Source organism: Crassostrea angulata, chromosome 9 (assembly GCF_025612915.1).
Source record: "Crassostrea angulata isolate pt1a10 chromosome 9, ASM2561291v2, whole genome shotgun sequence".
NCBI lineage: Eukaryota > Metazoa > Mollusca > Bivalvia > Ostreida > Ostreidae > Magallana > Magallana angulata.
In genome coordinates, this window is record NC_069119.1 from 960,025 (window position 1) to 978,196 (window position 18,172).

The following is an 18,172-nucleotide window of genomic DNA, read 5'->3' on the forward strand; positions in this document are numbered from 1 at the left end:
TTCATGCGTAGACAATAGGATTAGTGAATTTTTTATTTGTCATATTAAGCCCATAATGGTTTTGTGTTTCTCTCTATATTTTCTTATCTTAAGATAAACAATAACAAAGTGCCAAATTCACCAGATGTTGACTTGTTAGACATTGTTAAAAATATCAACATTATGCAAATTTTACCCATATTAAAAACATTTTATAATATCATGATAATTTAATTATAGAATACAGATTATTTTTAAAATCAAATAAAGTTGCAATTTTGTCTAATAAACTGTTCAAGTAATACTAAAATTAAATTTTAATAATTCCAAACTCGATGACATTACTTGAGGTATGGTAGAGAGCAGAAATTTAGATTCCGACAGGGACTCATATAATAAATATATACGTCCCTGATTCCGAAACAGTGATTATAAATAAGTAAAAATAAATCGGGAGAGGGCTACATTATTGCAGTTATCGCCCATTGGCCTCTGGTTTCCGGAACTTTTCAATCCACTCGGTAGGTTTTTTTTCTACACAGTCCAAAGATGGCGACTTACATTGAAAACATGCGAAAACATTTTCAGCAAAACAAGAGAATACGAGAGCACACATGCACTACGTGGCGTGGAGCTGTGACGGACGGCGCCTGGCCTCGGGGTCCTTTGACAAAACTGTCAGCGTTTTCCAGCTAGACAATGACAGAGACCGAATGGTAGGCTGCTGGAGTGTTGCACTGTTATAAACAGAAATTCAAAACATGGCTTAGGCAAAATAAGTCTGGATTTCTCCTTTGAATTTTGGGAATTTCCGCACGCGACAGGGGCTGATTTTTTTATGAGATGAAAAACAATATGTTAGAGGTCTAACCATCCCAGTTTTGTAATAATGGAGGTCATTTGAATTTTTGATTTGTGTTGTTTCCGGAGGGGGGTGAAAAGGCTCGGGCTTGATTTTCAAGCATTTGTGTGACTTCGAGGTAAACAAAGTCTCACGCCTTGCTTTGCTAGAAAATTGTAAATGAAGTGTTGTTTAAAAAGATGTCAAGAGGATTTTTCCCAGAAGTTCTTATTGAATTTTTAATCTGTATCTAAAGTTGCGCAATTTTGATAAGAATATATAGTAAAATTTAATACTGTAGCGACACATATAGGCCTATTCTTTTTAAATGAGGATGGGTTTTTTTTCGACATGCTTGTTGCATAGTATAACCCAAAAATCAACTGAATAATTTTTGTCAATTTTGAGATAGTAAGGTCACAAAAACTCTAATATAACTGTTTTACAAATATACTGCCTTTTTATCTTCATCCTTGAAAAATGTAATTTCTGAAGCTCTGTCGTTATAGCATGGTGTCAGGTTGTTTTAGCATGATGTCAATTATGTAGATATCATGCTCAAATTTAATGTTGGGAAACAACTGTATGATCTGTTTATCCGTCTAAACTATTAAAATTAAGGTTGTATGGGACACTTCCATGGTGTGACATATTGTTTATCGAAATAAACAATAAAATGAAGTGTAATTATATAATAAGCAATTTCTTTCCCAACATTGTCACCGAACATCGTAGCTCAGTGGGTTAGAGGGTTTACTACAAATCTGTAAGTCATGAGTTTAAATTTTGCTGGGTATTTTACATTTTCTACATTTCCAAATATTTTTAAAAGTTATTTTTGGTTAAATATTGTAAAATTTTAATTTCTAAGCTGGTGATAGCATTTTATTTAGAATTATAATGTACTTAAATCCACATTAATATCAACAGGTGTCCCATACATCTTAATATTTTTTCAAACATTGATTAGTCTGATAATTATTTTTAGATTTGTCTACAAACTCTTTAGGTCAAAAATTGCACATTTCGTGGACATAGCGACAGTGTTGACTAGCTGTGTTGGCATCCAAAGAATCCGGATCAGTTGGTGACAGCTAGTGGAGACAAAACAATACGAATCTGGGACGCCCAGATCAATCGTTCTGTGGCCACTGTCAATACTAAAGGTAAAACAACGGTTGATTCTGTGATCCAGGAATAATTGAGCTGCAGAAACTTGAAAATTGAGCTGTCAATCCTTACTTTGAGATAAAACAGCTTTTAACATGGTTAATACAAATGTACAGGGACTTTTGGACATTTCTAATATGTAAACGGTGTGACCGTTGGACCGAGCGCAGATTTAACACAGTGTAGTTTGATTTGTATAATAAAATATATTTAAAACGCACAAAGTAGGATCCGCCAGTATGGTTGCCTACTCAAATCATTCGTCAAAGTTAAACTAAACGTCGCGTGCTCAGTCCTCATTATGACGTCATATTTCAGAGGTAAAACGTTCAAGTTTTGTCTTCGGAAATAGCCGAAGAGAGTTACGTGATTCCGAATTTTTTTTTATTTTTTCTTTCATTGTTCATCAATTTAATTCATATGAATGTCAATGTAATAAAATTGAATACTTTATTCAGAATCTAAAAGATCAGTTCCTTGACGTTTATGTTTACATTTATTTTCCATCTGATAATTGATAAGACATACATAGAACAAGTCGTGTTTCTTGATTGAAGCACTATTGAAACTTATCTGGTTTCCTTTTTAATTTCTTTTAATTCAAATTACCTTCTATTGAAACACTGGAACTTATTTAATCGAGTTTAGGGGCAATAAACATCGATAAGTACCAGTCAATCAATGATCAAACTAACTTTTTAAAAACAAAATGGCTGCCAATATGGCGGCGCCCAGGGCTGGAAGAATTCTTTTTTGGCCTTAGTACCCCTGATTCAGCGACCCAAATGCGACCCAAACGGACCCAAACGGCGACCCAAATGGCGATTAAAGTGGAAAACAATTATAATAAAATCCTTATTAAGGTCTTCCGTTTCCAACGGAAGACCTTATAGTGATTGTAATGTTTCTTATTATTATTATTATTATTATTATTTTTTGTCCGTTTTTTGTCCACAAGATTTCTCAGAGATGGCTGAATGGATTTTCATGAAATTTTCAGGACTGACAGAAAATTATAATATCTCCAGGCGTTTTTTTTCATTTTGTCAAAATTCACTTCCTGTCGTCCGTTTCCTGTCCCGCGACAAAAAGCTATGGTCAATGACATCTCAGAAACGAAAAAGATTCGAACATCCAAACGTTGAGGGATAATAGACCTATAGTTGTAGATGTGTTTAAACTATTTTGTTTTGTTCGTCGTAACTTCCGGTCGTCACCGGAAGCTCCTCAAAAATTATGCTTTTATGCATTAAATATATTTCACGGAGAATTGAAATATAAGTATACATAAGCCTTACATATGTCATCTTTCCGATGCTAACTAAACATAAAAAATCTACTTCCGGTGAGATATCTCAAATATCTCATGTGGCCTTTTTACAAACAAATGTTTGAACCGCGAGATCTCAGACACTGTAAGTGATCAAGACACGAAACTTACATGGATGATAGATATTTGACTGAAGATGTGTTTAATCGTTTTTATTTTGTCAACCGTCACTTCCGGTCCACAAAAGAAGAGTTCAAACAAATCAAGTTTTTTTAAAGTTTACCAAAGTTTCTCAGAGATGGCTGGATAGATTTTCTTGAAATTTTCAGGACTGATAGAGAACGATGATATCTCCATGCGCTTTTTTTTTCCATTTTTTCAAAATTCACTTCCTGTCGTCCGTTTCCTGTCCCGCGACAAAAAGCTATGGACAATGAAATCTCAGAAACGATAAAGACTTGAACATCCAAACTTTGAGGGATGATAGACCTATAGTTGTAGATGTGTTTAAACTATTTTGTTTTGTTCGTCGTAACTTCCGGTCGTCACCGGAAGCTCTTCAAAAATCATGTTTTTACGCATTTAATATATTTCTCGGAGAATTGAAATATAAGTAGAAATGCTTACATATGTCATCTATCCGATGATAAATAAACATAAAAATTCTACTTCCGGTGAGATATCTCAAATATCTCATGAAGCCTTTTTTAAAGTAAATGTTTGAACCCCGAGATCTCAGAAACTGTAAGTGATCAAAACACGAAACTTACAGGGATGATAGACATTTGATAGAAGATGTGTTTAACCGTTTTTATTTTGTCGACCGTCACTTCCGGTCCACACAGGAAGAGTTCAAACAAATCAAGTTTTTTAAAAAGTTAACTCGATTTTTCAGAGATGCATGGATGGATTTTCTTGAAATTTATAGGACTGATAGAGAACGAAAATATCTCTAGGCATTTTTTTCATTCTTTCAAAATTCCCTTCCTGTCGTCCGTTTCCTGTCCCGAGACAAAAAGCTATGGACAATGAGATCTCAGAAACGATAAAGACTTGAACATCCAAACTTTGAGGGATGATAGACCTATAGTTGTAGATGTGTTTAAACTATTTTGTTTTGTTCGTCGTAACTTCCGGTCGTCACCGGAAGCTCTTCAAAAATTATGTTTTTACGCATTTAATATATTTCTCGGAGAATTGAAATATAAGTAGAAATGCTTACATATGTCATCTATCCGATGATTAATAAACATAAAAATTCTACTTCCGGTGAGATATCTCAAATATCTCATGAAGCCTTTTTTAAAGTAAATGTTTGAACCCCGAGATCTCAGAAACTGTAAGTGATCAAAACACGAAACTTACAGGGATGATATACATTTGATAGAAGATGTGTTTAACCGTTTTTACTTGGTCGACCGTCACTTCCGGTCCACACAGGAAGAGTTCAAACAAATCAAGTTTTTTAAAAGTTTAACTCGATTTTTCAGAGATGCATGGATGGATTTTCTTGAAATTTATAGGACTGATAGAGAACGAAAATATCTCTACGCATTTTTTTCATTTTTTCAAAATTCCCTTCCTGTCGTCCGTTTCCTGTCCCGCGATAAAAAGCTATGGACAATGAGATCTCAGAAACGATAAAGACTTGAACATCCAAACTTTGAGGGATGATAAACCTATAGCTGTAGATGTGTTTAAACTATTTTGTTTTGTTCGTCGTAACTTCCGGTCGTCACCGGAAGCACTTCAAAAATTATGTTTTTACGCATTTTATTTGTTTAACACTGAAATGATATAAAGGTATAAACGCTTTCATATGTCATCTATCCGATGATTAATAAGCAAAAAAAATTACTTCCGGTGAGATATCTCAAATATCTCAGGTAGTCTTTTTAAAACAAATATTATGACAGCGAAGTCTCATAAACTGTAAGTGACCAAGACACAAAACTTACACGGATGATAGACATTTGATAGAAGATGTGTTTAACCGTTTTTATTTTGTCGACCGTCACTTCCGGTCCACACCGGAAGAGTTCAAACAATTCATGTTGTTTCAGAGATTTACTGCTTCTGTTTGACAAAGTAAGACAAATTGATAGTCAATTAAGTCCTGTTGTCTAATGGTTATGAAATACTGAGAGAAGCAATGTCTTACAGTTAAATTGATACATGTATATCAAAACGGAAGACCTTTTTGTTGCTTTTGCAACAAGAGTCTAGTTACTAATATTATTACTTGTTTTAGTCATTTCATGGGGTTGTTAGCCGTTATTCAGACAAGTTAAAAATGAATCATGATTAACTTGTCTATTTAATAACGTTGCCCAGCTCTTGCCACGAGGAGGCCACCCCAATAAAGAGCCATAATTTAGGGAAATTTGGAAAAATAAAAGCCGAAGGTCCAAAACAATAATTTAAATTAATCAGTATATCTTTAAAAATTGTTTTTGAAAAATGAAGATGAGCATTTTATCTCGATTTGTAAAAGGATAAAATGTATGTAATTATATTCAAATAATATAAATATATTATATAAAAATAAAACAACTGCTAAGGCCAAAATTAAAATAAGTGTTTAACGGGAAAACAATCAAATTAAATATTCATTGTTTGCTAACGCATTTTGCCCAAATAGATAACAGTTGAATCACATGTTGAATAAACAAATTAAATTAACTTAACTAATATATATCACGTTAGGTATATACACAAATTATCTTACTTAAGACCAAACTGAACATGCGCTAATGATATGAAGCCAAGTATCACAATTTACAATCATACTTTAAATTACTAAAACCAGCACTAATCTAACAAAAGCGACAACAAGTAAAAGAAAATATAATTGAAATGAGAAAACTGTTCTTATCGAGTTTTGTGAAACCCGACGCCCTACCAGGGCCCAGACTCAGTTTCTCGTACAATCGTACTTAAAATTACTAAAACCAGCACTAATCTAACAAAAGCGACTACAAGTAAAAAAAAATATAATTGAAATGAGAAAACTGTTCTTATCGAGTTTTGTGAAACCCGACGCCCTACCAGGGCCCAGACTCAGTTTCTCGTACAATCATACTTAAAATTACTAAAACCAGCACTAATCTAACAAAAGCAACTACGAATATATGTAACAGTAGCTTAAAATATCTATACTCTAAATATATACATATGTACATTTAGAATGCATTCTTCTAAAAATTTCCACATATCTCATTTAACCACAACACAATACATCTTTTGTCAAGTCCGAGATACTGTCACATTCCAGCAATGTTTTAGTCATTGGCAATTAATTTAAAATTTCGTCAAGTCCGGGATATCGTCATAATCGGTATTTCGAAGTCACAATCACTAATCACAGTTTTGTCCCATTATCGCCTTGTCCGCTCAGCTCCTGGTCTTCTTCGCTGATGAGGCTTTTGGGCTATCTTGGCTGTAGGTGGGACCTGCACAATGAGAGAAGATCGTTAATTGATTAGATTGAAACAGATGATTATATAAGAGACGTCATTACGTTACATTATATTTAAAGTAGTAAAAGGATTTTCCCTTAAAACTGCACTTTGTAGAAATGATGTGGTTTCTTCTATCAGGATCCACCGGCTTCTGTGTCAGGAGTTTCCAGGTTCGTTTCTGTTTTTCGCTCTTGCTCATTTTTACCCATACGTCTGGAGACACATGATGGCGTTTCACTGTGTCATCCAAGATATAGTTACCATTACCTTGGATGGCTCGGCGAAGGTCATAAGTTGAAATGAGCTGATTTCATTTAATTTATGAATGAGATCAGGAAGCTTTTGTGGTTTCCAGTTGGTCGATTGTTTTAATCTGTTGTTAAGAGACTCGGAGTTGGTATTAGTCCACAGCTCGTTCACAGTTCCATTTTGAAGAGGAAGGAAAACATGGTCGTATAGTAGTGGTTTCAAACGTTTGTGGAAGTTGTTTTGAACATTTGGAAATTTGGCAAGAACACTATCCATATCCGCGAATTTCGATTCAAAAGAAAACGAATCATCACTATTTAAAAGTCCATCGTGGCCGAAAATTGATTTTACTATAGTCTCTCTTCGCCCTGCAGCCATCCTTGTCTTTGAGATAACGCCTGACATTGTCTTTTAGATGTTTGGTGCACAGAAGGTGACATGGTTTGTGAAAGGATTGATTTATGGCATTTTTGATGGCTTTTTTCCTCGTCACTTCCCACTTTAAGTCCGGATGGAAAACCTAACTTTGAATTTAGATGACACAAAAACTTAAAATAACTGTTAGTTTCACCGTCCCATTGAAGAAATATTGGTCCCAGGAAAATTGGATTTTGTAATGTTTCGCGTTTGAGAATTTTGACATTTTTGTACGTTGTTGTTGTCACAAAACATGGCCCAAGATTGAAAGTTCTGTCTATTCCGATGACACTTCCGTTTGGTCCTATGCAGTTGGATTTCATATCCTCTAGTTGCTCATCTGAATACACAATAACGCTGGGAGGTTTGTTCGGTGTTAGAAATATTTCTCTCACATTATTTTCCCCGTTTTGGCACATGTTTATCACGCAAAGTACTTCGTCGGCAATATTGTGAAGTGGAAATTTTTCATTGTCTGTCTTCTTGGTTTCTCGGTATACTTTGTCTCTTATTTGTTTGGCACGGGGAGCGTTGATCAAATCATTTTGCATCATTTGTTGACAGGTTGTCATTGGCATTTGGTGATGTTGCTTTGTGATGTGGGCTGCTTCTCGGAGAATGGCTGGATCTGTGCGGCGGTAGGGGACCGATGCCTTGGTGCAGTTGCCATGCGGTAGTTTTGGTGACTCCCAGGAACCTTGGTATTCCACCACTGCAATGTCTTGTTTGTCTTTGTTAGATGATGGTAATTTTGTAAAAATTGTCACTCTCCGTTTAAATTGATCCGAGCTCTTGAGTTTAGAGTAATATCGGTGGCATTTTACTACACTGTCATCGGCGGTTTGGGGCACTATCGGAACGTATTGCCGTACGTTTTGCACTTTCCTCTCGACACAGATTTGGCTATCCCTCACAACCACTGTCTTCAATTTGCCGTCTTTTTCTATGAATGTTGAATTCACAGTTGTCCCAGCACGCCCCCACACTCCACAGTCGTCTGGAAATTCTTGTTTGCTGTTGGTGGTCGTCTTAACAAGAATGTATATGTTTTCTTTGGGCCCAGTCGGTATTTTGTCTTCAATGTTTGACGGAGTTGACGCTTTTATTAGTTGGTAGGCGGCATCAATGTTCAGGAATTGGTTGTTTGGGAGTGGGTTCAATACTGGAGTGTCCTTTACATCATCATCCTCGTCAGCACAGTCCTCGTCAACACAGTCTTTATCATCTTCAAGCACAGAAAAGCGATTGGACAAACTCAGTGTAGAATTGAAGGTGGAATTTGGTGATGATATTGGTGATATACTGTGTCTCTTTTTGGGGTCAGGAGACGGAGTTTCGTCAAAGCCACGTAGTTTTTTGCACTTTGGTGATGGTGTTAAATGGATCTTCCTTTTCTGTCTCTTTTACGGCTCAGGAGGCGGAATTTCGTCAAGGACACATTGTCGTTTTTTGCAGTCTGGTGATGGGGTTAAGCTGACAACACGTGGTCTTTTCTTGAAGGTAACTGACGGTACTAATGGCGATGATGTTGGTGTGGAAGAAGCCGATGATGGTGATGTACACGGAGAAAGTGGTTGATGATCCATTATCTTTTCTTGTCGTTTCGAATGAACGGGCGTTGACTTTTTCTTCTGATGAAACATGAAGCTAAAGTTGATGTCAGGCAAGGAATTGGTGTGGGTGCAGCTATGAGACACAACAGGCACAAGATGATTGGGTGTCCACCATTTTTTGGGTCTTGGCTCAAATGTGCTGGACCACATAATCCGGATTGGGTCGTTGCTGAAGGGATTGTTTGGTCAAATTGACATATTATATTTTCTGAACGCTAAATCCTTTGTGCCATTTACCGCTGGCCCCATTATGCTCGTATACCATCCACGTGAAAACAATATCGCCTAGCCTATATGCAGAATAGCTACACAATAATCCTAATTTGTTCAGACATAAAAATTATTCATTGTTAATTCAGTCAGTGTTTGTAATTAAAGTAATCACAATTTAAGTTCGAATTTTCTCAAGTGAAATTAACCATGATAAATGGTAAGGTTAACCGCATAGAGGGCCGTGAGTTAACATTTACTCACAAAATGATTTTTAGTGTAACACATTCATGCACATTAGCTTGAACAGTATATTTGTAAGGAAATAGGTTATATGTTTGTATTGATGATATTTTAGCACATATAGTTCATAACATGAAGAATTAATCTTTTATTCACTATCAATAACTGATAATGTTGAATTTCTGTACTGTGAAAACATTTGAACAGCTGACTGATATTCACCTTTATTGAACTGTAAAAATCAAAGTACAGTTGAAAGAAAAATAAGTATATCGTATACTTATAGAAAATATACCCTTTTCCGCCCTGTGCGATATAAACCAAAAATTTGCCTAGGGGTGTGATATAAACCCTAGGGGTGTGATATAAATCTTATATCACACCCCTCTCCGGCAATCATCGGATGTTATATCACACCCCTTTCCGTTAATCATTGGTTATTATGACGTAGTGTTCGATATGCGTCGTTCAACTCCGATCTCCGAGTATGACGTCAAAAAGTAATGTTGACGTCAACCTAGTATACAAACAGCTGGCGCAAAAATTTCATGGAAGTTTATCAAATATATAGACACGGAGCGATTTGTTAACAATAGTCATTCATCACATGATGTTTTTACTGTCTCTTTAATATTTTCTATAATTATATGATATAAAAATCATAACATGGCAATTTTTATATTGCTTTCTATATTAGCCCTCGGTCGCGGTATATCAGCCCTCGAGCCTGACGGCTCTCGGGCTGATATACCGCGACCTCGGGCTAATATAGGATGCGATATAAAAATTGCCATGTAATAATCTATATATATCATGGTTTATCGGTTGATAGAATTGCTCACATCATATTTAGATTTCATGTGATGTGTTCATTATTGTTACAAATTCTTATTTTTTTCCCATTATTTTCAAATCATGAAAACATAAGATTTCTTAATACACACAGTTATATAAGATATGAAATTAAGTAACATTAATTTAAATTTTCAAGATGAGAATAAAATGTTGACAAGTTTCACCGGATATCAAATTTTTATATAGAATAATCCATTTATATAAGGTTCTGTCTGTCTATGTTGCATACACTTTCATACTATGCCTATATGAATTTTATTTTTCCACATGTAGCTTCTTAAAATCATCCTTTCATAGGAGTCCTTCTTATATGTTATAAGTAATAGTACCAGTAATATCAGTTTGTTTTTTTAATACAGACTTTTAAAACCTCCAAGAGATGAGAACATCACTGGTATGTGTAAACGAGGTCATTCCTAATACAAGACACAATGCGGAAAATATAAGACAAATGTAAAGAACTGAAACCATGAGTGATGAAGAGGAGAGCTGATAATCAGATTATTGTTTCTCTTATGTTCATCCTGATAAAGCCTTTCCCGATTGATGACCTGGATCATTTATTTGGTCATTTAAGGATGACAATATTTATTTGAACATTTATGATATAATATTAAGACAATTAATAAGCAACACAACATATCCTGAAATATGAAACTGGACCAAACCAGTGATAATCTACCATTTATGATTTATTACATTTACTTGGATTTGAAAACCATTTCTGAAACTCCAAGAGTCATGAATAATTTGGACATATAATGCATACAATTGAGAATTAGTATTGTAAAAGAATATATATTATGATAATGCATATGCTATAAGAAATACAATTGATAGATATCAGAAGTTGTTTATACTGACCAAGTGCAGTAATGAAGTTTGTAATGGCTATATACTGTTTACTGTTCATGTGGAGAAACTGGTTTTTAAAATATATGTCTTAATAAGACATAATTATAAACATATTATGTTTATAATTATGTTTAATTTGATGATTGCATAGTATATCAAATCATCATTTCTGTCTGTTAGTATCAGTCTGTCCATCTATTTATCTGTCTGAAGTCTGTTTTATTTTAAAACCCTGATGAGGTTACTGATGTAGATCAAGTTGAGATCATCATTATGACACTTATATACAACAAGCCTCACAGAAAATATCAGTCCTCTTAAATTACAGAGTTTTTGAATGAGTTATGAATGTATGGTTGAGTAAAATTTTTAATTTTAAATATTTTTTGAAATGATTTTTGTGAATAAGAATATTTTTTGTTATATATACTGGTATAGATAACTTATCTATATTTTTATAATTTTTGCATGAAAAAAATATACATATCCTAGTTAGGCCACACCAATATAATTCCTTCCTTGTCGGACATTAATTGGAAAAGGGTACAAGCGGGCGAGCGATAAAATAAGATTATTATTTTTTGTAGCAGAAATTTTTAGGCGGTACATAATGATATGATTTGTAAAGTTTTATTTAAACACGAGCATGCAGGATCCAATGAAAAAGAAATTTAATTGGTGTGGCCTTCCACATTTTCTATTTTTTAGTTCAAATTGAGGCTGAACCATTGTAATATATTACCCTGTATAATCATTCTGATAAAGTCTAAATCATACATTATAAATAGCATCAAGACCAATATGGGGACCAAGGAAGGGTTCAAGTTCAAAGGAATTATAGGATTGCATACAATCATGTATATACATTAGGACAAATCATAAATCATTTCAGAATCTGCAGTGTTGTTTAGTCCAATCAGATAATATGATTTAAAGAATTATCAGGATTAAGTATCAAATATCATTTTATACCTGTAATCATTTGAAAGATTCTCCATTTTCCGACACCCATTTTAATGCAATACCTTGTAAATCAGACAAATCTTTTAAAGATTGATAGAGGAAATTCAAACTAATTACAATCAGTATATGATTTTTATGAAACCTCTGATTTATTTGGTTTGATTGTATTTTAAATCTTTCAACAAAGGCTTAATAAAGATTGTGTGTATGAAAGTTTTCATGCATGTTTTTTTTTTTATGTACAGAGACTAGAGTTTTTTTTTCCAATTCACCAACATGCCAATTATTTATTATTAATTTTTTGCTATTTATCATTTCTTCAAAATTACATTAAAAAAATAAGAGTGTAATTATAGGAAATAGTATTTTTTGCCATTTTTCTAGCTCTGGTCACGTCAAAAAATGTCACTTTTTTAGTGGTCAGAGGAAATTCAAACTAAAATAGCGGATTAAATAAAAGGAATTCTTATATTCCATTTTCAGATAAATAGAGTATTTTATTAACCTTTTTAATATTTTGGTGAGAAAAGTTTTCTAGTTAATTGTAAATATGTCTTTTATGACATTTTTAATTTGCATTTAAGTTTTTTTTTCTCGTTCTAATTTTTTGAACATGGGTAAGTTTGAAGGTCGTTGCCATGGAAACGAACTCATTTACATATGCTTAAAATGTCTTTTTTGACAAAAACGAATCGATTAGAGTCTGTTTAAACAATTTTTTCAATTATTCAATTAGTTTCATGTCAGGTTCACATATCCTTAACTAATATGTTTACGGTGTGACCGTTGGGGCAAGCGCAGAAGGAACTACAGATTTCTCATCATTGTTAAATGCAACCTGTGGACTTTCCCAACCAAAAACTTTGGCTTTGTCTCGAACACCTTTACCACCACAATGAACCCGTGGTTGTCAAACATTTATTCCAATATGTCCCATCCTAGGCTAATACACTCACACAAACTACATGTATCAATGAGCATTGATAAAATGTTAAACAGACTTATTGAAATATCTTGATGTAAAATACAAAGCCGTTTTAGTTTTTTTATGTAAATATAATTATGTTTTATTTAGCATTCCTTTGCTTTTTATTAATGATCATTAAATCAGTAAACAATAAATTACGTGTCTGTGTTCATTTTCATTTTTGCCCTTGTTCTTATCTGTGTTTTAATTATTTTCCTCTGTAACATCAGTTTTGTTTTTATCTTTTTAAATTTTTTGTATGCTATATATGCGTTGTAGACATTTGTCCTCACCCTTTTTAGTGTGTGATATCCAATATTATTTAAAGATTTGGCCACATATTTAACAGTTTATTTTTTCTCATTGTTGTTTTATTCATTTATTACAAAATGACGTGGCTGCACGTAGATCTGATAATTTTCTTTTTTAATATTTTTTTATCATCTACCTAACCGTAACGTATGCATATATGATTGGATCAATATACAGTAAATTAAGCATGGAACTTGCATGGTTATTTACTAACCAAAAACAAATATCAAAACAAAACTAATCAGCTAAAAAGTCGCAATTAACACTGATACCGAGTACTTCCTACATCATGTAAAGATGCTTGATCCACCTCAAGCGCGAGATCACTTTGACGTCATACTTAGCTTTCTTGCTCTCGACAGTTTTCGTAAATGTTCGGATAAATTCGGGAAAGGAAATGAAGTCATATGTCAACAAAGGTTCAGATAGGTACAGTTTTTTACGTAAGCAAATGTGTTGTTTACTTCAGTGTTTTTAAAAGGATTTTTTGTTGTTAAATGAAAATGATGTATGCGATTTAGAGTTAAGAATTTTCCGTAGAAACGCTTCCTGTTCCACCATGTTGCTATGCACCGCCAAGGATTATTGGGATATGTAGAACTTTTTCACGTGGCCTCATAAAAATTTCTTTGAACAATGTGCAGATTTCAACTCGAATTTTCTCCGGATCCTCTCCTACACGTTGTCTATGGAGCTGGCTACGCGAGCGGCGCTTCGCACCGCCTCGCTGCGCTCGCTATAAATCAAAATTTAAGGTGAAAACATAAACATCTGCTGGTCACCAGATGGCAGCACTTTGGCCGTGAACAATAAGGATGACCTAATTACTTTTATTGATGTCAGAAGTCAGAGGTCAAAGGCCAAGGAAAAGTTTAAGATTGAGGTCAATGGGATCTCTTGGAACAACGACGGGGACCTGTTCTTCTTGACGAGTGGGCAAGGCAGCATAAACATACTGAGATAGTTTTTAGACAGATCATTAGATGGAGCACGATACATTGCAGTATAAGGAAGCATTAGTGAACAAATGGTTAGGTAATTGATTGTTATTACAGCTCAATGTAACGCAAAATTTTTCATATTAATTGTGCATATTTATTTTACTCAATATCTTGTGCAGCAATTTGATAATTTTAAATGCATTGAACTGTATGCAAATAGAACACCTTGTCATTGACAGCTACCCAGATTTAAAACTCCAGCACACCCTGAATGCTCACCCTGCTAGCTGCATCTGTATCGAGTTTGACCCCAAGGGAAAGTACTTTGCCACCGGTAGTGCAGACGCCTTGGTCAGTATTTGGGATGTAGCAGAGCTAGCATGTAGTAGGACCTTCTCAACGTAGTAAGAGTTGTGCACAATATATTACATTTAAGATTCACTTCACAAGTACTGTACATTTTGTTGCATGTACATTTAAAAATGGTGTTATTTCAGATCTACTACCAGCAAAATGTCTCTGTATATATATCTATGTATGATAAGATTTAGAAAATGTATAGCTTTTTGGATTCTAAAGCTTAATAAAGATTCACTGATGTCAAGTTTAATATGTAGTTTATGCATTGTATATGACGTTGTTCAACATGTCCAGGAAATCATATATAAGCAATGAAATTTGGTCTCTGTTTCTTAAGAAGAATTTATAAGAATTGCAACCATCTTTTTATCATATAAACTCTACTTATATTTGGTCGAATGATATTTCTGTTTGATTGTAATTACTGAAAAAACCGAGACATGGACATTTAATGTGTTGATTTAAGGTTAGAGTGGCCAGTCAGAACCCAGAGCTTCAGCCATGACGGTAAAATGTTGGCCTCAGCATCAGAAGATCTGATTATAGACATAGCAGAGGTCGACTCAGGTAAGAATATTATAGTAGATGTAATATGTGTGGTATATTTATGTGTAACGCCATTTAACGTGCTTGAGTAAGTCAAAATGTAAATCCATACATGTACCGGTAGTAGTATTTATCAATTAACATCATGAATACATGTAATTGGTGTTTTATGAAAGTTTATGTTTTAAACTTTTAATGAAAGTTTTATGCGCACACACTTCCGGATTCACACAGATGAGAAACCGTACAAATGCAGGACCTGCACCCGTGCATTTGCTGACTACCCCACCTGCATGAAGCATGAGCGGACCCACAGCGGGGAAAAGCCATACGCATGCCCAGAGTGTGGAAAGTGTTTTGCCCAATCCGGAAATATGCTCCGACATCGGCAGACACACAGGAAAAACTGAAATTCCACGAAAAGTGCTTATACATTATAGAATACATTCAAGAAAGTGCCAATATTTGCATTCTGAATCCCTTGTGTTATATTTTTTATAGAGTTTGTTATTACTGCATGAAATCAGTATTGTTCATTATTTCAATGTATATGTTTTGCATTATGTTTTATGTATTTTAACATGTGGAATGTTCATGTAAATGCATTTAGTACATGTACTTGTAATTGTGTTTAACTATTATGTATTTTGTAAAAAAAAAAAAAAACATCATTTCAAGATTTTCATTTATTAAAAATTGAAATTTTCTATTTATTCATACATTTACAGTCGTTGGTTTATTTTGTAAAGCATGCAGAAACACTTTTTTGAAACAACATTCCAGTAAACGGATATTTATTTTTACAAAAGAAATTAAGACCTAAAAAATTTTCAATGTCAAAGAATATTTAAAAAATAAAAATTATGAGAAATTATGAAAACATCCATTATTAGAATGAAACAAACATTCAATTGAATGTGACATTTTCCCATACAGATCTCCCCTCTGCCAAGGATTATCCCCAGACCCTCTACAGGTTCACTGCACACTGAGGGGTTGTTATACCATTGTACTTTTGTGCAGTCAATCTTCGAGTTATCAGCCCTTTAATGTAAAGTAATTTAATATGCGGTATTCAAGGTTAATGTTTAAAAAATTATAGGACTATATGTAATATGGGCCTGTAATGGCCATATAAAATGAACATTATCAATTTATAGTGTGTTAATCTTTGCTTCCTCTGTCAGATATACATTTGAAATATTTTCATAATTTTACTTTTGATTCATAAGCCAACAATTTTGAAAAAAGAAACATATAAACTTTTCTTTTCTAACTATATTTGCATTTTAGCGTAAAACGACTTGCTTTCAAACATTTTTAATTTACTGAAGACATTGAGCGATTGCTTGAACAAAAGTTTTATCATATATAGTTCTTTGAAAAAAAAGAAACTCAATACATGACTATGTACATGTAAATGTTACCATGGGATGATCCGTATCGGGGCGTACGTTTTTCAAAATGTACATGTAAAAGTAACTTGAATTTATTTTAAAATAAGTTATGGTACTCCCTTGGTGTTTCTACCGCGTCTGTTATATATGTGTTTATAACGTTTTTAGTGCGTTGTCAGCCAGCGGACACAAACTATAGGACTGTCGTGTATTACAGGAGATACCTGCATGTAAGCGGGTATGACAATTCTGTTTTGTTTTGCCTCGGACTAGAATGTCTCGACGTCATTGGATGAATCACCTCACGTGATTGCCTTATAAATTTCTTTACACGGCGGGCGTTAAAATTTATACTGCAACATGGCGGACGTGACGTTATTTGAGCTTATTTTTAATACAAACGTTCAACCATACCTTTAAATTTTAAGCCCAAAAATATTTAGAGTGACTCCCCTTTTGCCCGTGACGTAATAAAACGACCCTATATACAATGGCATCCAGGTTTGCACAGACGACTGACGGGAAAGGTACAAACTTACATTGTAGTTCTTTACAAATTATGCTATGATCAAGGAAATTTAAGATACTTTTCAATTAGTGAATGATCAATTTGTAATTTGTACGGCGAATTCTATAAATCAAGAATACATGCATATAAAATATACCACATGATAATACCATATCTTTTCAATGAGTTAACTGTAATAAAAGATAGTAGCAATGCCATCATTTCACCTGTTCATCTTTAACCGTTCAATAGAAAATATTCTCTCCTTTATTGTCAGTTAACAAGGACCATCATTTCACTATCTCCAATACGGGATCCGCTTTGCCTGTACTGTAGATAATAAGCCTATGAATTTTATTTGTATATATTATCTTTTGTTGGTTACATATCAAATTTAGGGTCCTCGACAAAACAAAACACTTATTAGGTTTGTTGCTGACTGTTTACAGAAATTTGTGGGGTCGGCAAAGTCCATAGAAGGCGAGGCTCCAAAAATTTATGGGGTCGGTAAAGTCCATAGAAGGCTCAGCTCCGCCTCGCCTTCTATGAACTTTACTGACCCCACAAATTTCTGTAAACAGTCATTAACAAACCTAATAAGTAATAGTGTTGGCAAATATTCAAAGACTCTTTACATGACGTAATATTTACTTTGAGTGTATATTTCCCCTTACGATTGAATTGGAAATCTGCAACGTTCAATATTTCTTGTGAATAGTACTGAATACACATAGCCTATTCACAAATGTTCATGCGCCATGAGCATAAAATTAAACGTCATCAAATAAGTGTATTGAGTATATAATATTAACCATTGTAAAATTAAATGAAATATTCAAACTTACATAACCAATTTGACATGTACAAATGGAAAAAAATTGTTAAATAAAATCTAACGCGGCATTCAATTTTTCTGCACCGATTGGTGTGTTCTAGGACCGACAACATCCAAAAGTTTAAGTGCATTCCGTTTTTTCTGGTGTTGGAACAATTTTAACGAGAGCTTGGACTTTGA

The 18,172-nt window shown here is 34.0% G+C and overlaps 2 protein-coding genes across 3 annotated transcripts in view; both read left to right on the forward strand.

Moving 5' to 3' along the window:
* The window catches only part of LOC128163192 (THO complex subunit 3-like), a 46,846-nt gene extending 30,602 nt beyond the window's left edge, over positions 1-16,244 (forward strand). The window contains exons 5-7 of the mRNA XM_052826720.1: positions 14,586-14,747; positions 15,173-15,273; positions 16,189-16,244. Of these exons, the coding sequence (XP_052682680.1) occupies positions 14,586-14,747; positions 15,173-15,273; positions 16,189-16,244 (319 nt within the window). The remainder of the gene's footprint in view (positions 1-14,585; positions 14,748-15,172; positions 15,274-16,188) is intronic.
* LOC128162609 (zinc finger protein 300-like) overlaps positions 1-18,172 on the forward strand; it is a 292,098-nt gene that overhangs the window by 240,668 nt on the left and 33,258 nt on the right. The gene's annotated exons all lie outside the window — the stretch shown is intronic.